We start from the raw sequence: 21,674 nt of genomic DNA on the forward strand, positions 1-21,674 counted from the left end.
GTCACATTTATTTTCATGAACAACACTTTTAAAAACACACTGTGTTCTTATCCTGGAAGTATACTTGAAGCAAGTAGTATGCATTAATGTGAAGACATGAAGTATTTAAGAAGAGCGACCCGAGGACAGGCTGACCAATAAATAAACTGTCTCAACATCAAAAAAAAACACAAAAAAAACAGATTCACAAAATATAAATAGGACATTAATGAACAACTTCCTAAATACTGAACACTTCTCATACAACTCAAGTCAAAATAACTGGAATAGAAAAACTAAAAACGACCCAAATAAATGTATGAATACATTAAAATGAGAAACCTGGAAACCATAAATACTGGTCTTCTCATGAAGATCAATCAACATTAGCTTGAAAAGAAATGTTGTTCACTCCTGTGAACTACAATGAGTGTATACAAAACATTAGGAACACCCCTCCTCCACTTTAGCCCTCAGAACATCCTCAACTTGTCAGGTCGTGGACTCTACAAGGTGTTGAAAGTGTTCCACAGGGACTCTACAAGGTGTTGAAAGTGTTCCACAGGGTCTCTACAAGGTGTTGAAAGCCTTCCACAGGGTCTCTACAAGGTGTTAAAAGCCTTCCACAGGGTCTCTACAAGGTGTTAAAAGCCTTCCACAGGGTCTCTACAAGGTGTTGAAAGCCTTCCACAGGGTCTCTACAAGGTGTTGAAAGCCTTCCACAGGGACTCTACAAGGTGTTGAAAGCCTTCCACAGGGACTCTACAAGGTGTTAAAAGCCTTCCACAGGGACTCTACAAGGTGTTGAAAGCCTTCCACAGGGACTCTACAAGGTGTTGAAAGCCTTCCACAGGGACTCTACAAGGTGTTGAAAGCCTTCCACAGGGACTCTACAAGGTGTTAAAAGCCTTCCACAGGGACTCTACAAGGTGTTGAAAGCCTTCCACAGGGTCTCTACAAGGTGTTGAAAGCCTTCCACAGGGACTCTACAAGGTGTTAAAAGCCTTCCACAGGGACTCTACAAGGTGTTGAAAGCCTTCCACAGGGATACTGGTCCATGTTGACTCCAATACTTCCCACAGTTGTGTCAAGTTGGCTGGATGTCCTTTGGGTGGTGGACCATACTTGATACACACAGGGAAACTGTTCAGCGTGAAAACTCCAGCAGCGTTGCAGTTCTTGACACACCCCATTTAAAAGGCACTTAAATATTGATTTCTTGCCCGTTCACCCTCTGAATGGCACACGAACACAATCCATGTCTCAATTGTCTCAACTCTTAAAAAGACCTTTCACCTGACTCCTCCCCTTCATCTACACTGATTGAAGTGGATTTAACAAGGTACATCAATAAGGGATCATAGCTTTCACCTGGATTCACCTGGTCAGTCTATGTCATGGAAAGAGTAGGTGTTCCTAATGTTTTGTCCACTCAGTATATCTGTGCTTGGTATTGTTGTATACGACTGTTATGTCTGACTCCTACGGGTGGCTCTTCCTGTGTTGACATGTGTTGTTGACCCTGTAGCTGTTGTCAGTAGACAGGAAATGCAACAAACCGCTAACAAACTGACAGAAACAGTTTGTTTTGGTTTCCAGTGTACCGTAATAAACATGATGTAGATGTGGCCAGGTTGAACCTCATCTCACCTTAGTTGAGCACCTTCTACTCCTCTCCAAGTTAGGGTTAGTTAGAGTTAGGGCTAGAGTTAATTAGGGCTAGAGTTAGTTAGAGCTAGAGTTAGCTAGGGCTAGAGTTAGCTAGGGCTAGAGTTAGCTAGGGCTAGAGTTAGCTAGGGCTAGAGTTAGCTAGTGATAGCTAGGGTTAGAGTTAGCTAGGGTTAGAGTTAGCTAGTGATAGCTAGGGTTAGAGATAGCTAGGGTTAGAGTTAGCTAGGGTTAGAGTTAGCTAGGGTTAGAGTTAGCTAGGGTTAGAGTTAGCTAGGGTTAGAGTTAGCTAGGGTTAGGGTTATAGATAGCTAGGGTTAGAGTTAGCTAGGGTTAGAGTTAGCTAGGGTTAGAGTTAGCTAGGGTTAGAGATAGCTAGGGTTGGAGATAGCTAGGGTTAGGGTTAGTTAAGCCAGTTTGTCCCAGGGGTCTTGGCTGTAGAGACACACTTGATAGAGGATAGCCAGATCCATCAGTACCTGAGTCAGCCCACACAACAGGAACTGGAGGGGGCTCTCCTTCAGGGCAAAGTAGGCCGTCTTGAAGCTGTCCCCGGCCATCCACAGTAGGACCATGTTCACACTGAAGACAGAAAACATGTCAATAAGAAAACAGGATCATTGACCATCCCTTTGAATGACAGAGTCACTGAGAAGAGGAAACATGGTGCTGCACCTGTTTGCCTCCAGGTGTGTCAAATAGGTCCGACTGGTGCCCGAGGCAGTCCAACATGGGCCCTATGACACCCAGAAGGTCTGTAGGCCAGGCTGACTGGTGTCTGAGGCAGCCCAACCTGGCCCTATGACACCCAGAAGGTCTGTAGGCCAGGCTCATTGGTGCCAGAGGCAGTCCAACATAGGCCCTATGACACCCAGAAGGTCTGTAGGCCAGGCTGATTGGTGCCCGAGGCAGTCCAACATAGGCCCTATGACACCCAGAAGGTCTGTAGGCCAGGCTGACTGGTGTCTGAGGCAGTCCAACATAGGCCCTATGACACCCAGAAGGTCTGTAGGCCAGGCTGACTGGTGTCTGAGGCAGTCCAACATGGGCCCTATGACACCCAGAAGGTCTGTAGGCCAGGCTGACTGGTGCTGAGGCAGTCCAACATAGGCCCTATGACACCCAGAAGGTCTGTAGGCCAGGCTGACTGGTGTCTGAGGCAGTCCAACATGGGCCCTATGACACCCAGAAGGTCTGTAGGCCAGGCTGACTGGTGTCTGAGGCAGTCCAACATGGGCCCTATGACACCCAGAAGGTCTGTAGGCCAGGCTGATTGGTGCCAGAGGCAGTCCAACATGGGCCCTATGACACCCAGAAGGTCTGTAGGCCAGGCTGACTGGTGTCTGAGGCAGTCCAACATGGGCCCTATGACACCCAGAAGGTCTGTAGGCCAGGCTGACTGGTGTCTGAGGCAGTCCAACATAGGCCCTATGACACCCAGAAGGTCTGTAGGCCAGGCTGACTGGTGTCTGAGGCAGTCCAACATGGGCCCTATGACACCCAGAAGGTCTGTAGGCCAGGCTGATTGGTGCCAGAGGCAGTCCAACATGGGCCCTATGCACCCACCAAGGTCTGTAGGCCAGGCTGACTGGTGTCTGAGGCAGTCCAACATGGGCCCTATGACACCCAGAAGGTCTGTAGGCCAGGCTGACTGGTGTCTGAGGCAGTCCAACATGGGCCCTATGACACCCAGAAGGTCTGTAGGCCAGGCTGACTGGTGTCTGAGGCAGCCCAACCTGGGCCCTATGACACCCAGAAGGTCTGTAGGCCAGGCTGACTGGTGTCCTGAGGCAGCCCAACCTGGGCCCTATGACACCCAGAAGGTCTGTAGGCCAGGCTGACTGGTGTCTGAGGCAGTCCAACCTGGGCCCTATGACACCCAGAAGGTCTGTAGGCCAGGCTGACTGGTGTCTGAGGCAGCCCAACCTGGCCCTATAGCCCTATGACACCCAGAAGGTCTGTAGGCCAGGCTGACTGGTGCCTGAGGCAGTCCAACATGGGCCCTATGACACCCAGAAGGTCTGTAGGCCAGGCTGACTGGTGTCTGAGGCAGTCCAACGTGGGCCCTATGACACCCAGAAGGTCTGTAGGCCAGGCTGACTGGTGTCTGAGGCAGCCCAACCTGGCCCTATGACACCCAGAAGGTCTGTAGGCCAGGCTGACTGGTGTCTGAGGCAGTCCAACATGGGCCCTATGACACCCAGAAGGTCTGTAGGCCAGGCTGACTGGTGTCTGAGGCAGCCCAACCTGGCCCTATGACACCCAGAAGGTCTGTAGGCCAGGCTGACTGGTGTCTGAGGCAGCCCAACCTGGCCCTATGACACCCAGAAGGTCTGTAGGCCAGGCTGACTGGTGTCTGAGGCAGCCCAACCTGGCCCTATGACACCCAGAAGGTCTGTAGGCCAGGCTGACTGGTGTCTGAGGCAGCCCAAACTGGCCCTACGACACCCAGAAGGTCTGTAGGCCAGGCTGACTGGTGTCTAAGGCAGCCCAACCTGGCCCTATAGCCCTACGACACCCAGAAGGTCTGTAGGCCAGGCTGACTGGTGTCTGAGGCAGTCCAACCTGGCCCTATAGCCCTACGACACCCAGAAGGTCTGTAGGCCAGGCTGACTGGTGTCTGAGGCAGCCCAACCTGGCCCTATAGCCCTACGACACCCAGAAGGTCTGTAGGCCAGGCTGACTGGTGTCTGAGGCAGCCCAACCTGGCCCTATAGCCCTACGACACCCAGAAGGTCTGTAGGCCAGGCTGACTGGTGCCCGAGGCAGTCCAACATGGGCCCTATGACACCCAGAAGGTCTGTAGGCCAGGCTGACTGGTGTCTGAGGCAGCCCAACATGGGCCCTATGACACCCAGAAGGTCTGTAGGCCAGGCTGACTGGTGTCTGAGGCAGTCCAACATGGGCCCTGACACCCAGAAGGTCTGTAGGCCAGGCTGACTGGTGTCTGAGGCAGCCCAACCTGGCCCTATGACACCCAGAAGGTCTGTAGGCCAGGCTGACTGGTGTCTAAGGCAGCCCAACCTGGCCCTATAGCCCTACGACACCCAGAAGGTCTGTAGGCCAGGCTGACTGGTGTCTGAGGCAGCCCAACCTGGCCCTATAGCCCTACGACACCCAGAAGGTCTGTAGGCCAGGCTGACTGGTGTCTGAGGCAGCCCAACCTGGCCCTATAGCCCTATGACACCCAGAAGGTCTGTAGGCCAGGCTGACTGGTGTCTGAAGCAGCCCAAACTGGCCCTATAGCCCTATGACACCCAGAAGGTGTAGCCGAGTCCTCTTTAGGACTAGCTAGTACACAATCCCGGCACCCTAATGTGTACCGGAGTATTCTTTTTAAAGTCTGGGGCCTGGGAAAGGACATGTTAAAGTCTGGGGCCTGGGAAAGGACATGTTAAAGTCTGGGGCCTGGGAAAGGACATGTTAAAGTCTGGGGCCTGGGAAAGGACATGTTAAAGTCTGGGGCCTGGGAAAGGACATGTTAAAGTCTGGGGCCTGGGAAAGGACATGTTAAAGTCTGGGGCCTGGGAAAGGACATTTTAAAGCACCCCCTCCCCTCTTCAAATTGGAGAGAGAATTTTGTAGTTTTCATGTTAATTTCCTACACTTCTACACATGTTGCCAAGGGACAGAGAGAACATTTGCAGTTTTAAAGCTAATTTTCGGTAACAGTACAAATGTTTCCATGGCGTAAAGATAATTTTGCAGTTTAAAAAAAATTAAATTACAGTGCTAAACTATTTTTGGGGGGGGAAATAATACAAGAAGTAATGCATTGAAAACTGGATCATAGATAGAGTGGGTCTACTGTGGATTCCCGTGAGCCTCCCAGGTCCCGTTGTGCATCCAAGGGTAACCTATATTATATCATTGTATTATATTGCTAAATTGTAATTATTCACTCCTGTGGCCTTTTTATTGCCTACCTCCTCATGCCTTTTGCACACACTGTATATAGACTTTATTTTTTTCTACTGTGTCATTGACTTGTTTTATTGTGTTATTGGCTTATTTATTGTTTACTCCATGTGTAACTCTGTGTTGTTGTCTGTGTCACACTGCTTTGCTTTATCTTGGCCAGGTCGCAGTTGTAAATGAGAACTTGTTCTCAACTAGTCTACCTGGTTAAATAAAGGTGTTCTCAACTAGCCTACCTGGTTAAATAAAGGTGTTCTCAACTAGCCTACCTGGTTAAATAAAGGTGTTCTCAACTAGTCTACCTGGTTAAATAAAGGTGTTCTCAACTAGCCTACCTGGTTAAATAAAGGTGTTCTCAACTAGTCTACCTGGTTAAATAAAGGTGTTCTCAACTAGCCTACCTGGTTAAATAAAGGTGTTCTCAACTAGCCTACCTGGTTAAATAAAGGTGTTCTCAACTAGCCTACCTGGTTAAATAAAGGTGTTCTCAACTAGCCTACCTGGTTAAATAAAGGTGTTCTCAACTAGCCTACCTGGTTAAATAAAGGTGTTCTCAACTAGCCTACCTGGTTAAATAAAGGTGTTCTCAACTAGCCTACCTGGTTAAATAAAGGTGTTTGTTAGCCTACCTGGTTAAATAAAGGTGTTCTCAACTAGTCTACCTGGTTAAATAAAGGTGTTCTCAACTAGTCTACCTGGTTAAATAAAGGTGTTCTCAACTAGCCTACCTGGTTAAATAAAGGTGTTCTCAACTAGCCTACCTGGTTAAATAAAGGTGTTCTCAACTAGCCTACCTGGTTAAATAAAGGTGTTCTCAACTGGCCTACCTGGTTAAATAAAGGTGTTCTCAACTAGCCTACCTGGTTAAATAAAGGTGTTCTCAACTAGTCTACCTGGTTAGATAGAGGTGAAATAAAATGAAATAAAATAAATAAATATATATTGCATCCTCTAAACTCCATGGGCAAATTCATTTAAAATCGGTTGTTGTATAATTATAAATATAATTTATTTGTAAATTAAATTTAGAAGAGCTTGTTCTCTCATTTTCTAAATGTTCTGCCTATGTATTACACAAAAACCTGTCACTGATACTCACCCTTCTAGTCAATACAACACATTGAATTTAACTTGACCCTTCTAGTCAATACAACACATTGAATTTAACTTGACCCTTCTAGTCAATACAACACATTGAATTTAACTTGACCCTTCTAGTCAATACAACACATTGTTCACTGTACAATAGAATGCTGCATTGATTGGCTGATTGGCTCATATCCAAAGGCCTAGCTGTGATTGGTCTGGAGATATGGCAGGAAGGAAACATGCATAATGATATGGGGCGGCAGGGTAGCCTAGTGGTTAGAGCTTTGGACTAGTAACGGGAAGGTTGCAAGTTCAAACCCCCTGACAAGGTACAAATCTGTAGTTCTGCCCCTGAACAGGCAGTTAACCCACTGTTCCCCTGAACAGGCAGTTAACCCACTGTTCCCCTGAACAGGCAGTTAACCCACTGTTCCCCTGAACAGGCAGCTAACCCACTGTTCCCCTGAACAGGCAGTTAACCCACTGTTCCCTGAACAGGCAGCTAACCCACTGTTCCCCTGAACAGGCAGTTAACCCACTGTTCCCCTGAACAGGCAGTTAACCCACTGTTCCCCTGAACAGGCAGTTAACCCACTGTTCCTAGGCCAGTTAACCCACTGTTCCTAGACCAGTTAACCCACTGTTCCTAGACCAGTTAACCCACTGTTCCTAGACCAGTTAACCCACTGTTCCTAGACCAGTTAACCCACTGTTCCTAGACCAGTTAACCCACTGTTCCTAGACCAGTTAACCCACTGTTCCTAGACCAGTTAACCCACTGTTCCTAGACCAGTTAACCCACTGTTCCTAGACCAGTTAACCCACTGTTCCTGGGCCAGTTAACCCACTGTTCCTAGACCAGTTAACCCACTGTTCCTAGACCAGTTAACCCACTGTTCCTAGACCAGTTAACCCACTGTTCCTAGACCAGTTAACCCACTGTTCCTAGACCAGTTAACCCACTGTTCCTAGACCAGTTATCCCACTGTTCCTAGACCAGTTAACCCACTGTTCCTGGGCCAGTTAACCCACTGTTCCTAGACCAGTTAACCCACTGTTCCTAGACCAGTTAACCCACTGTTCCTAGACCAGTTAACCCACTGTTCCTAGACCAGTTAACCCACTGTTCCTAGACCAGTTAACCCACTGTTCCTAGACCAGTTAACCCACTGTTCCTAGACCAGTTAACCCACTGTTCCTAGACCAGTTAACCCACTGTTCCTAGACCAGTTAACCCACTGTTCCTAGACCAGTTAACCCACTGTTCCTAGACCAGTTAACCCACTGTTCCTAGACCAGTTAACCCACTGTTCCTAGACCAGTTAACCCACTGTTCCTAGACCAGTTATCCCACTGTTCCTAGACCAGTTAACCCACTGTTCCTGGGCCAGTTAACCCACTGTTCCTAGACCAGTTAACCCACTGTTCCTAGACCAGTTAACCCACTGTTCCTAGACCAGTTAACCCACTGTTCCTAGACCAGTTAACCCACTGTTCCTAGACCAGTTAACCCACTGTTCCTAGACCAGTTAACCCACTGTTCCTAGACCAGTTAACCCACTGTTCCTAGACCAGTTAACCCACTGTTCCTAGACCAGTTAACCCACTGTTCCTGGGCCAGTTAACCCACTGTTCCTAGACCAGTTAACCCACTGTTCCTAGACCAGTTAACCCACTGTTCCTAGACCAGTTAACCCACTGTTCCTAGACCAGTTAACCCACTGTTCCTAGACCAGTTAACCCACTGTTCCTAGACCAGTTAACCCACTGTTCCTAGACCAGTTAACCCACTGTTCCTAGACCAGTTAACCCACTGTTCCTAGACCAGTTAACCCACTGTTCCTAGACCAGTTAACCCACTGTTCCTAGACCAGTTAACCCACTGTTCCTAGACCAGTTAACCCACTGTTCCTAGACCAGTTAACCCACTGTTCCTGGGCCGTCTTAACTGACTAGTTAAATAAAGATAAAAAAGTGGCAGTTATTGTAAAACATGAAACCTGTTTTTCTCATCAGTTAAAACACACACACCCCACCCCCCTCGTTCTCATAAATACACACACACCCCCCACCCCCTAGTTCTCATAAATACACACACCCCACCCCCTCGTTCTCATAAATACACACACCCCACACCCCCCTAGTTCTCATAAATACACACACCCCCCACACACACACACCCCACCCCCCCTCGTTCTCATAAATACACACACCCCACCCCCTCGTTCTCATAAATACACACACACCCCACCCCCCCTCGTTCTCATAAATACACACACCCCCCCCCCCTCGTTCTCATAAATACACACACCCCCCACCCCCTCGTTCTCATAAATACACACACACCCCACCCCCTCGTTCTCATAAATACACACACACCCCACCCCCTCGTTCTCATAAATACACACACCCCCCCCCCCTCGTTCTCATAAATACACACACCCCCACCCCCTCGTTCTCATAAATACACACACCCCCCACCCCCTCGTTCTCATAAATACACACACCCCCCCACCCCCTCGTTCTCATAAATACACACACACCCCCACACCCCTCGTTCTCATAAATACACACACCCCCCCCCCCCCTCGTTCTCATAAATACACACACCCCCCACCCCCTCGTTCTCATAAATACACACACCCCCCACCCCCTCGTTCTCATAAATACACACCCCCACCCACCCATAAATACACACACCCCCTCGTTCTCATAAATACACACCCCCCCACCCCCTCGTTCTCATAAATACACACCCCACCACCCCCCACCCCCTCGTTCTCATAAATACACACACCCCCACCCCCCTCGTTCTCATAAATACACACACCCCCACCCCCTCGTTCTCATAAATACACACACCCCCACCCCCTCGTTCTCATAAATACACACACCCCCACCCCCTCGTTCTCATAAATACACACACCCCCCCACCCCCTCGTTCTCATAAATACACACACCCCCACCCCCTCGTTCTCATAAATACACACCCCCCACCCCCTCGTTCTCATAAATACACACACCCCCCACCCCCCTCGTTCTCATAAATACACACACCCCCACCCCCTCGTTCTCATAAATACACACACCCCCCACCCCCTCGTTCTCATAAATACACACCCCCACCCCCCCCATAAATACACACACCCCCCACCCCTCGTTCTCCCCCTCCCCTCGTTCTCATAAATACACACCCCCACCCTCGTTCTCCCCACCCCCACCCCCTCGTTCTCATAAATACACACACCCCCCACCCCCTCGTTCTCATAAATACACACCCCCACCCCCCGTTCTCATAAATACCCACCCCCCACCCCCTCGTTCTCATAAATACACACACCCCCACCCCCTCGTTCCCCACCCCCCACCCCTCGTTCTCATAAATACACACACCCCCACTCCCCCCCCCCCCCTCGTTCTCATAAATACACACACACCCCCACCCCCTCGTTCTCATAAATACACACACCCCCCCACCCCCTCGTTCTCATAAATACACACACCCCCCACCCCCTCGTTCTCATAAATACACACACCCCCACCCCCTCGTTCTCATAAATACACACACCCCCACCCCCCGTTCTCCCCACACCCCCCCCCTCGTTCTCATAAATACACACACCCCCACCCCCTCGTTCTCATAAATACACACACCCCCACCCCCTCGTTCTCATAAATACACACAACCCCCTCGTTCTCATAAACACACACACCCCCCACCCCCTCGTTCTCATAAACACACACCCCCCCCCCCTCGTTCCATAAATACACACACCCCCACCCCCTCGTTCTCATAAATACACCCCTCGTTCTCACACCCCCCCCCTCGTTCTCATAAATACACACACCCCCACCCCCTCGTTCTCATAAATACACACACCCCCACCCCCTCGTTCTCCACACCCCCACCCCCTCGTTCTCATAAATACACACACCCCCACCCCCTCGTTCTCATAAATACACACACCCCCCACCCCCTCGTTCTCTGTCTCGTTCTCATAAAAACAACCCCCACCCCCTCGTTCTCCACCCCCACCCCCTCGTTCTCATAAATACACACACCCCCCACCCCCTTTTTTACACAAACCCCCACCCCCTCGTTCTCATAAAACACACCCCCCCCCCCCCTCGTTCTCATAAGTAGCCCAAGTTCTCATAAAAACACCCCCACCCCCTCGTTCTCATAAATAGTCCCCCACCCCCTCGTTCTCATAAATACACACACCCCACCCCCTCGTTCTCATAAATCCATACCCCCCCCCCTCGTTCTCATAATACACACACCCCACCCCCCCCCACCCCCCACCCCCTCGTTTTAAGTACACACCCCCCACCCCCTCGTTCTCATAAATACACACACCCCACCCCCTCGTTCTCATAAATACACACCCCAACCCCCCACCCCTCCTCATAAATACACACACCCCCTCCCCTCGTTCTCATAAATACACACACACACCACTCTCTCTGTCTCCCACAAACAAACTGCTCCCAACTTTTTTTTTAAACCTTAGGCACCAAACAGAATTTAAGTAGCCCAAGAAAAAGAGAGTTGTTTTATAGTATAGTCTCCCATTAGGCCTATATGAATCCTATATAGTATAGTCTCCCATTAGGCCTATATGAATCCTATATAGTTTAGTCTCCCATTAGGCCTACATGAATCCTATATAGTCTCCCATTAGGCCTATATGAATCCTATATAGTTTAGTCTCCCATTAGGCCTATATGAATCCTATATAGTTTAGTCTCCCATTAGGCCTATATGAATCCTATATAGTTTAGTCTCCCATTAGGCCTATATGAATCCTATATAGTTTAGTCTGCCATTAGGCCTATATGAATCCTATAAAGTTTAGTCTGCCATTAGGCCTACATGAATCCTATATAGTCTCCCATTAGGCCTATATGAATCCTATATAGTTTAGTCTCCCATTAGGCCTATATGAATCCTATATAGTTTAGTCTCCCATTAGGCCTATATGAATCCTATATAGTTTAGTCTCCCATTAGGCCTATATGAATCCTATATAGTTTAGTCTCCCATTAGGCCTATATGAATCCTATATAGTTTAGTCTCCCATTAGGCCTATATGAATCCTATATAGTTTAGTCTCCCATTAGGCCTACATGAATCCTATATAGTTTAGTCTCCCATTAGGCCAATATGAATCCTACCTTGGAATCACATCTCACGAGTAGCAAACCCTTTTCCTTTCTTCCTGGACCAATCAGATGTGACTAAACCTAGTGTGAAGTTACCAGGTTGTTAGCTAGCTAGGTAACATGACTGAACATGACGTTGTTTGTTATCAAACCAATAATTAGCGACCCGGGATTAGTTTAAAAACGGCCCGCGGCGTGGTTCTGTGAAATTCTATCAAATGTGCACGAAAACGTGCAGAAAAAAATGGTGGCTCTGGTAAAATGTCTCGTGTTTTTTGAGACAAGGCGTTTTCCTATCTGTAATGCTGAAGACATGCCTGTCACGAAGCTGTGCTCCATTTTTCCTCAAGAGACTGTGTGACAGGCTAGCAAACGTGTAATTGTAAAGCCTACTCAGACTGGCCCGTGCTCTTGGTTATACCAGTAAATTAAATTAGACAATGTGTCAAGTCGGCTCTGCGCTTTCTGCGCTCTGCTCCAATGTATAACATGTTCAACAACAAAACACTCATCAGGGTCTGCATCCCCGCTCGCCATCACGGCTGCATTATCATATAAAACAGACAGGAATAGATGGGCATGAAGAGCGGATAGAGAGAAGCAGGTGAGTGAGAGCTGGTAGGGGATGCTGAGAGAAGCAGGTGAGTGAGGGCTGGTAGGGATGCAGAGAGAAGCAGGTGAGTGAGGGCTGGTAGGGGATGCTGAGAGAAGAGAAGCAGGTGAGTGAGGGCTGGTAGGGGATGCTGAGAGAGAAGCAGGTGAGTGAGGCTGGTAGGGGATGGGATGCTGAGAGAAGCAGGTGAGTGAGGGCTAGTAGGGGATGCAGAGAGAAGCAGGTGAGTGAGGGCTGGTAGGGGATGCTGAGAGAAGCAGGTGAGTGAGGGCTGGTAGGGGATGCTGAGAGAAGCAGGTGAGTGTGGGCTGGTAGGGGATGCTGAGAGAAGAGAAGCAGGTGAGTGAGGGCTGGTAAGGGGATGCAGAGAGAAGCAGGTGAGTGAGAGCTGGTAGGGGATGCTGAGAGAAGCAGGTGAGTGAGGGCTGGTAGGGGATGCTGAGAGAAGCAGGTGAGTGTGGGCTGGTAGGGGATGCTGAGAGAAGCAGGTGAGTGAGGGCTGGTAGGGGATGCTGAGAGAAGCAGGTGAGTGAGAGCTGGTAGGGGATGCAGAGAGAAGCAGGTGAGTGAGGGCTGGTAAGGGGATGCTGAGAGAAGCAGGTGAGTGAGGGCTGGTAGGGGATGCAGAGAGAAGCAGGTGAGTGAGGGCTGGTAGGGGATGCTGAGAGAAGCAGGTGAGTGAGGGCTGGTAGGGGATGCTGAGAGAAGCAGGTGAGTGAGGGCTGGTAGGGGATGCTGAGAGAAGCAGGTGAGTGAGGGCTGGTAGGGGATGCAGAGAGAAGCAGGTGAGTGAGGGCTGGTAGGGGATGCTGAGAGAAGCAGGTGAGTGAGGGCTGGTAGGGGATGCTGAGAGAAGCAGGTGAGTGAGGGCTGGTAGGGGATGCTGAGAGAAGCAGGTGAGTGAGGGCTGGTAGGGGATGCTGAGAGAAGCAGGTGAGTGAGGGCTGGTAGGGGATGCTGAGAGAAGCAGGTGAGTGAGGGCTGGTAAGGGGATGCTGAGAGAAGCAGGTGAGTGAGGGCTGGTAGGGGATGCAGAGAGAGAGAAGCAGGTGAGTGAGGGCTGGTAAGGGATGCTGAGAGAAGAGAAGCAGGTGAGTGAGGGCTGGTAGGGGATGCAGAGAGAAGAGAAGCAGGTGAGTGAGGGCTGGTAAGGGGATGCTGAGAGAAGCAGGTGAGTGAGGGCTGGTAGGGGATGCTGAGAGAAGCAGGTGAGTGAGGGCTGGTAGGGGATGCTGAGAAGAAGCAGGTGAGTGAGGGCTGGTAAGGGGATGCTGAGAGAAGCAGGTGAGTGTGGGCTGGTAGGGGATGCTGAGAGAAGCAGGTGAGTGAGGTCTGGTAGGGGATGAGAGAAGCAGGTGGTGAGGGCTGGTAGGGGATGCTGAGAGAAGCAGGTGAGTGAGGGCTGGTAAGGGATGCTGAGAGAAGCAGGTGAGTGAGGGCTGGTAGGGGATGCTGAGAGAAGCAGGTGAGTGAGGGCTGGTAAGGGGATGCTGAGAGAAGCAGGTGAGTGAGGGCTGGTAGGGGATGCTGAGAGAAAGCAGGTGAGTGAGGGCTGGTAAGGGGATGCTGAGAGAGAGAAGCAGGTGAGTGAGGGCTGGTAGGGGATGCAGAGAGAAGAGAAGCAGGTGAGTGAGGGCTGGTAAGGGGATGCTGAGAGAGAGAAGCAGGTGAGTGAGGGCTGGTAGGGGATGCAGAGAGAAGAGAAGCAGGTGAGTGAGAGGGGAGAGAGAAGCAGGTGAGTGAGGGATGCTGAGAGAAGCAGGTGAGTGTGGGCTGGTAAGGGGATGCTGAGAGAAGCAGGTGAGTGAGGGCTGGTAAGGGGATGCTGAGAGAAGCAGGTGAGTGAGGGCTGGTAGGGGATGCTGAGAGAAGCAGGTGAGTGAGGGCTGGTAAGGGGATGCTGAGAGAAGCAGGTGAGTGAGGGCTGGTAGGGGATGCTGAGAGAAGCAGGTGAGTGTGGGCTGGTAGGGGATGCTGAGAGAAGCAGGTGAGTGAGGGCTGGTAAGGGGATGCTGAGAGAAGCAGGTGAGTGTGGGCTGGTAAGGGATGCTGAGAGAAGCAGGTGAGTGAGGGCTGGTAAGGGGATGCTGAGAGAAGCAGGTGAGTGAGAGCTGGTAGGGGATGCTGAGAGAAGCAGGTGAGTGAGAGCTGGTAAGGGGATGCTGGTGAGTGAGAGCTGGTAGGGGATGCTGAGAGAAGCAGGTGAGTGAGAGCTGGTAAGGGGATGCTGAGAGAAGCAGGTGAGTGAGAGCTGGTAGGGGATGCTGAGAGAAGCAGGTGAGTGAGAGCTGGTAAGGGGATGCTGAGAGAAGCAGGTGAGTGAGAGCTGGTAGGGGATGCTGAGAGAAGCAGGTGAGTGAGGGCTGGTAAGGGGATGCTGAGAGAAGCAGGTGAGTGAGGGCTGGTAAGGGGATGCTGAGAGAAGCAGGTGAGTGAGGGCTGGTAAGGGGATGCTGAGAGAAGCAGGTGAGTGAGAGCTGGTAGGGGATGCTGAGAGAAGAGGCAGGTGAGTGAGGGCTGGTAGGGGATGCTGAGAGAAGCAGGTGAGTGAGAGCTGGTAAGGGGATGCTGAGAGAAGCAGGTGAGTGAGGGCTGGTAGGGGATGCTGAGAGAAGCAGGTGAGTGAGGGCTGGTAGGGGATGCTGAGAGAAGCAGGTGAGTGAGGGCTGGTAGGGGATGCTGAGAGAAGCAGGTGAGTGAGAGCTGGTAGGGGATGCTGAGAGAAGCAGGTGAGTGAGGGCTGGTAAGGGGATGCTGAGAGAAGCAGGTGAGTGAGGGCTGGTAGGGGATGCAGAGAGAAGCAGGTGAGTGAGGGCTGGTAGGGGATGCTGAGAGAAGCAGGTGAGTGAGGGCTGGTAGGGGATGCAGAGAGAAGCAGGTGAGTGAGGGCTGGTAGGGGATGCTGAGAGAAGCAGGTGAGTGAGGGCTGGTAGGGGATGCAGAGAGAAGCAGGTGAGTGAGGGCTGGTAGGGGATGCTGAGAGAAGCAGGTGAGTGAGGGCTGGTAGGGGGGATGCAGAGAGAAGCAGGTGAGTGAGGGCTGGTAGGGGATGCTGAGAGAAGCAGGTGAGTGAGGGCTGGTAAGGGATGCTGAGAGAAGCAGGTGAGTGAGGGCTGGTAGGGGATGCTGAGAGAAGCAGGTGAGTGAGGGCTGGTAAGGGGATGCTGAGAGAAGCAGGTGAGTGAGGGCTGGTAGGGGATGCAGAGAGAAGAGAAGCAGGTGAGTGAGGGCTGGTAAGGGGATGCTGAGAGAGAGAAGCAGGTGAGTGAGGGCTGGTAGGGGATGCAGAGAGAAGAGAATCAGGTGAGTGAGGGCTGGTAGGGGATGCTGAGAGAAGAGAAGCAGGTGAGTGAGGGCTGGTAGGGGATGCTGAGAGAAGCAGGTGAGTGAGGGCTGGTAAGGGGATGCTGAGAGAAGCAGGTGAGTGAGGGCTGGTAAGGGGATGCTGAGAGAAGCAGGTGAGTGAGGGCTGGTAAGGGGATGCTGAGAGAAGCAGGTGAGTGAGGGCTGGTAAGGGGATGCTGAGAGAAGCAGGTGAGTGAGGGCTGGTAGGGGATGCTGAGAGAAGCAGGTGAGTGAGGGCTGGTAAGGGGATGCTGAGAGAAGCAGGTGAGTGAGGGCTGGTAGGGGATGCTGAGAGAAGCAGGTGAGTGAGGGCTGGTAAGGGATGCTGAGAGAAGCAGGTGAGCAGGGCTGGTAAGGGCTGGGGATGCTGAGAGAAGCAGGTGAGTGTGGGCTGGTAAGGGGATGCTGAGAGAAGCAGGTGAGTGTGGGCTGGTAAGGGGATGCTGAGAGAAGCAGGTGAGTGAGAGCTGGTAGGGGATGCTGAGAGAAGCAGGTGAGTGAGAGCTGGTAAGGGGATGCTGAGAGAAGCAGGTGAGTGAGAGCTGGTAGGGGATGCTGAGAGAAGCAGGTGAGTGAGAGCTGGTAAGGGGATGCTGAGAGAAGCAGGTGAGTGAGAGCTGGTAGGGGATGCTGAGAGAAGCAGGTGAGTGAGAGCTGGTAAGGGGATGCTGAGAGAAGCAGGTGAGTGAGGCTGGTAGGGGATGCTGAGAGAAGCAGGTGAGTGAGAGCTGGTAAGGGGATGCTGAGAGAAGCAGGTGAGTGAGGGCTGGTAAGGGATGCTGAGAGAAGCAGGTGAGTGTGGGCTGGTAAGGGGATGCTGAGAGAAGCAGGTGAGTGTGGGCTGGTAAGGGATGCTGAGAGAAGCAGGTGAGTGAGAGCTGGTAAGGGGATGCTGAGAAGAGAAGCAGGTGAGTGAGGGCTGGTAAGGGGATGCTGAGAGAAGCAGGTGAGTGAGAGCTGGTAAGGGGATGCTGAGAGAAGCAGGTGAGTGTGGGCTGGTAAGGGATGCTGAGAGAAGCAGGTGAGTGAGGGCTGGTAGGGATGCTGAGAGAAGCAGGTGAGTGAGGGCTGGTAGGGGATGCAGAGAGAAGAGAAGCAGGTGAGTGAGGGCTGGTAGGGGATGCTGAGAGAAGCAGGTGAGTGAGGGCTGGTAAGGGGATGCTGAGAGAAGCAGGTGAGTGAGGGCTGGTAAGGGGATGCTGAGAGAAGCAGGTGAGTGAGAGCTGGTAAGGGGATGCTGAGAGAAGCAGGTGAGTGAGGGCTGGTAAGGGGATGCTGAGAGAAGCAGGTGAGTGAGGGCTGGTAAGGGGATGCTGAGAGAAGCAGGTGAGTGAGGGCTGGTAAGGGGATGCTGAGAGAAGCAGGTGAGTGAGGGCTGGTAGGGGATGCTGAGAGAAGCAGGTGAGTGAGGGCTGGTAGGGGATGCTGAGAGAAGCAGGTGAGTGAGGGCTGGTAGGGGATGCTGAGAGAAGCAGGTGAGTGAGGGCTGGTAAGGGGATGCTGAGAGAAGCAGGTGAGTGAGGGCTGGTAAGGGGATGCTGAGAGAAGCAGGTGAGTGAGGGCTGGTAAGGGGATGCTGAGAGAAGCAGGTGAGTGAGGGCTGGTAAGGGGATGCTGAGAGAAGCAGGTGAGTGAGGGCTGGTAGGGGATGCTGAGAGAAGCAGGTGAGTGAGGGCTGGTAAGGGGATGCTGAGAGAAGCAGGTGAGTGAGAGCTGGTAAGGGGATGCTGAGAGAAGAGAAGCAGGTGAGTGAGGGCTGGTAAGGGGATGCTGAGAGAAGCAGGTGAGTGAGAGCTGGTAAGGGGATGCTGAGAGAAGCAGGTGAGTGTAGGGGGCTGGTAAGGGATGCTGAGAGAAGCAGGTGAGTGAGGGCTGGTAGGGGATGCAGAGAGAAGAGAAGCAGGTGAGTGAGGGCTGGTAGGGGATGCAGAGAGAAGAGAAGCAGGTGAGTGAGGGCTGGTAGGGGATGCTGAGAGAAGCAGGTGAGTGAGGGCTGGTAAGGGGATGCTGAGAGAAGCAGGTGAGTGAGGGCTGGTAAGGGGATGCTGAGAGAAGCAGGTGAGTGAGAGCTGGTAGGGGATGCTGAGAGAAGCAGGTGAGTGAGGGCTGGTAGGGGATGCTGAGAGAAGCAGGTGAGTGTGGGCTGGTAAGGGGATGCTGAGAGAAGCAGGTGAGTGAGGGCTGGTAGGGGATGCTGAGGGGAGAAGCAGGTGAGTGAGGGCTGGTAGGGGATGCTGAGAGAAGCAGGTGAGTGAGGGCTGGAGAAGGGGATGCTGGAGAAGCAGGTGAGTGAGAGCTGGTAAGGGGATGCTGAGAGAAGCAGGTGAGTGAGGGCTGGTAAGGGGATGCTGAGAGAAGCAGGTGAGTGAGAGCTGGTAGGGGATGCTGAGAGAAGCAGGTGAGTGTAGGGGGCTGGTAAGGGGATGCTGAGAGAAGCAGGTGAGTGAGAGCTGGTAGGGGATGCTGAGAGAAGCAGGTGAGTGAGGGCTGGTAAGGGGATGCTGAGAGAAGCAGGTGAGTGAGGGCTGGTAGGGGATGCTGAGAGAAGCAGGTGAGTGAGAGCTGGTAAGGGGATGCTGAGAGAAGCAGGTGAGTGAGAGCTGGTAGGGGATGCTGAGAGAAGCAGGTGAGTGAGAGCTGGTAAGGGGATGCTGAGAGAAGCAGGTGAGTGAGGGCTGGTAAGGGATGCTGAGAGAAGCAGGTGAGTGTGGGCTGGTAGGGGATGCTGAGAGAAGCAGGTGAGTGAGGGCTGGTAGGGGATGCTGAGAGAAGCAGGTGAGTGAGGCTGGTAAGGGGATGCTGAGAGAGAGAAGCAGGTGAGTGAGGGCTGGTAAGGGGATGCTGAGAGAAGCAGGTGAGTGAGAGCTGGTAAGGGGATGCTGAGAGAAGCAGGTGAGTGAGGGCTGGTAGGGCTGGGGATGCTGAGAGAAGCAGGTGAGTGAGGGCTGGTAGGGATGCTGAGAGAAGCAGGTGAGTGAGGGCTGGTAGGGGATGCAGAGAGAAGAGAAGCAGGTGAGTGAGGGCTGGTAGGGGATGCTGAGAGAAGCAGGTGAGTGAGGGCTGGTAAGGGGATGCTGAGAGAAGCAGGTGAGTGAGGGCTGGTGAAGCTGGGGATGCTGAGAGAAGCAGGTGAGTGAGAGCTGGTAGGGGATGCTGAGAGAAGCAGGTGAGTGAGGGCTGGTAGGGGATGCTGAGAGAAGCAGGTGAGTGTGGGCTGGTAAGGGGATGCTGAGAGAAGCAGGTGAGTGAGGGCTGGTAGGGGATGCTGAGAGAAGCAGGTGAGTGAGGGCTAAGGGGATGCTGAGAGAAGCAGGGATGCTGGTAGGGGATGCTGAGAGAAGCAGGTGAGTGAGGGCTGGTAGGGGATGCTGAGAGAAGCAGGTGAGTGTGAGGGCTGGTAAGGGGATGCTGAGAGAAGCAGGTGAGTGAGGGCTGGTAAGGGGATGCTGAGAGAAGCAGGTGAGTGAGGCTGGTAGGGATGCTGAGAGAAGCAGGTGAGTGAGAGCTGGTAAGGGGATGCTGAGAGAAGCAGGTGAGTGAGGGCTGGTAGGGGATGCTGAGAGAAGCAGGTGAGTGAGAGCTGGTAGGGGATGCTGAGAGAAGCAGGTGAGTGAGAGCTGGTAGGGGATGCTGAGAGAAGCAGGTGAGTGAGAGCTGGTAAGGGGATGCTGAGAGAAGCAGGTGAGTGAGGGCTGGTAAGGGGATGCTGAGAGAAGCAGGTGAGTGAGGGCTGGTAAGGGGATGCTGAGAGAAGCAGGTGAGTGAGGGCTGGTAGGGGATGCTGAGAGAAGCAGGTGAGTGAGGGCTGGTAAGGGGCTGAGAGAAGAGAAGCAGGTGAGTGAGGGCTGGCAGGTGAGTGAGGGGATGCTGAGAGAAGCAGGTGAGTGAGAGCTGGTAGGGGATGCTGAGAGAAGCAGGTGAGTGAGGGCTGGTAGGGGATGCTGAGAGAAGCAGGTGAGTGAGGGCTGGTAAGGGGGCTGATGCTGAGAGAAGCAGGTGAGTGAGGGCTGGTAGGGGATGCAGAGAGAAGAGAAGCAGGTGAGTGAGGGCTGGTAGGGGATGCTGAGAGAAGCAGGTGAGTGAGGGCTGGTAGGGGATGCTGAGAGAAGCAGGTGAGTGAGGGCTGGTAAGGGGATGCTGAGAGAAGCAGGTGAGTGAGAGCTGGTAAGGGGATGCTGAGAGAAGCAGGTGAGTGAGGGCTGGTAAGGGGATGCTGAGAGAAGCAGGTGAGTGAGGGCTGGTAAGGGGATGCTGAGAGAAGCAGGTGAGTGAGAGCTGGTAGGGGATGCTGAGAGAAGCAGGTGAGTGAGGGCTGGTAGGGGATGCTGAGAGAAGCAGGTGAGTGAGGGCTGGTAAGGGGATGCTGAGAGAAGCAGGTGAGGGGTGAGGGCTGGTAAGGGGATGCTGAGAGAAGCAGGTGAGTGAGGGCTGGTAGGGGATGCTGAGAGAAGCAGGTGAGTGAGGGCTGGTAGGGGATGCTGAGAGAAGCAGGTGAGTGAGGGCTGGTAAGGGGATGCTGAGAGAAGCAGGTGAGTGAGGGCTGGTAGGGGATGCTGAGAGAAGCAGGTGAGTGAGGGCTGGTAAGGGGATGCTGAGAGAAGCAGGTGAGTGAGGGCTGGTAAGGGGATGCTGAGAGAAGCAGGTGAGTGAGGGCTGGTAAGGGGATGCTGAGAGAAGCAGGTGAGTGAGGGCTGGTAGGGGATGCTGAGAGAAGCAGGTGAGTGAGGGCTGGTAGGGGATGCTGAGAGAAGCAGGTGAGTGAGGGCTGGTAGGGGATGCTGAGAGAAGCAGGTGAGTGAGGGAGTAGGGGATGCTGAGAGAAGCAGGTGAGTGATGGCAGAGGGATGCTGAGAGAAGCAGGTGAGTGAGGGCTGGTAGGGGATGCTGAGAGAAGCAGGTGAGTGAGGGCTGGTAGGGATGCAGAGAGAAGCAGGTGAGTGAGGGCTGGTAGGGATGCAGAGAGAAGCAGGTGAGTGAGGGCTGGTAGGGATGCTGAGAGAAGCAGGTGAGTGAGGGCTGGTAGGGGATGCAGAGAGAAGCAGGTGAGTGAGTGGCTGGTAGGGGATGCTGAGAGAAGCAGGTGAGTGAGGGCTGGTAGGGGATGCTGAGAGAAGCAGGTGAGTGAGGGCTGGTAGGGGATGCAGAGAGAAGCAGGTGAGTGAGGGCTGGTACGGGATGCTGAGAGAAGCAGGTGAGTGAGGGCTGGTAGGGGATGCTGAGAGAAGCAGGTGAGTAGGGGATGGTAACCTTTACCCGAGTAGAGCGGGTCAATTTCCTGAAGAAAATGTGTTTGTTTCCTCAGCCTCACCTCATGCCGGTGGTGGAGTGGTTGCGTCGGTTCTGGAGCAGCTGTGGTAGCCCCAGCATGGCCTCCGTCAGCACGGCCAGGAAGCCCAGGGACTCCACAAACAGAGAGGAGTCCAGGAGGAGAAGGGTGGTGAAGGCACAGGGCAGCGTGAAGGCCAACAGGAAGATGAGGTAGTCCTCAAAGCCATCCCAGCTCCAAAAGAACCGGGGTTCCAGATCTGATAGAGAGAGAGATGGGGTGGATGGAGAGAGAGCGAGACAGAGACACAGAGAAACACAGACAGAGACACAGACAGACAGAGACAGAGATACAGACAGAGAGAGAGAGACAGAGACACAGACACAGACATACAGACAGGGATACAGACAGAGAGACATAGATACAGACAGAGAGACAGAGATACAGACAGAGAGACATAGATACAGACAGAGAGACATAGATACAGACAGAGAGACATAGATACAGACAGAGAGACAGAGAGACATAGATACAGACAGAGATACAGACAGAGAGACAGAGATACAGACAGAGAGACATAGATACAGACAGAGAGACATAGATACAGACAGAGAGACAGAGAGACAGAGA

At 52.5% G+C, this 21,674-nt stretch overlaps 1 protein-coding gene across 1 annotated transcript; it reads right to left on the reverse strand.

Moving 5' to 3' along the window:
* Positions 1-1,985: 1,985 nt before the first annotated feature.
* Positions 1,986-21,315, reverse strand: LOC121845955 (solute carrier family 66 member 2-like). The gene is made up of 2 exons (XM_042318476.1): positions 21,087-21,315; positions 1,986-2,229 (listed from the first exon to the last, which is right to left on the reverse strand). The coding sequence occupies exons 1-2, from the start codon at positions 21,143-21,145 to the stop codon at positions 2,055-2,057; spliced, it is 234 nt and encodes a 77-aa protein (XP_042174410.1). The 5' UTR covers positions 21,146-21,315; the 3' UTR covers positions 1,986-2,054.
* Between the last annotated feature and the right edge of the window lie 359 nt (positions 21,316-21,674).

Source organism: Oncorhynchus tshawytscha, unplaced genomic scaffold (assembly GCF_018296145.1).
Source record: "Oncorhynchus tshawytscha isolate Ot180627B unplaced genomic scaffold, Otsh_v2.0 Un_scaffold_1349_pilon_pilon, whole genome shotgun sequence".
Classification (NCBI taxonomy): domain Eukaryota; kingdom Metazoa; phylum Chordata; class Actinopteri; order Salmoniformes; family Salmonidae; genus Oncorhynchus; species Oncorhynchus tshawytscha.

Coding starts and splice junctions, on each gene's coding strand:
- LOC121845955 (XM_042318476.1), bottom strand. CDS start 21,145: ATGCTGGGGCTACCACAGCTGCTCCAGAACCGACGCAACCACTCCACC. Junction 2,230..21,086: donor CACTCCACCACCGGCATGAG/GTGAGGCTGAGG, acceptor TTCTGTCTTCAG/TGTGAACATGGTCCTACTGT.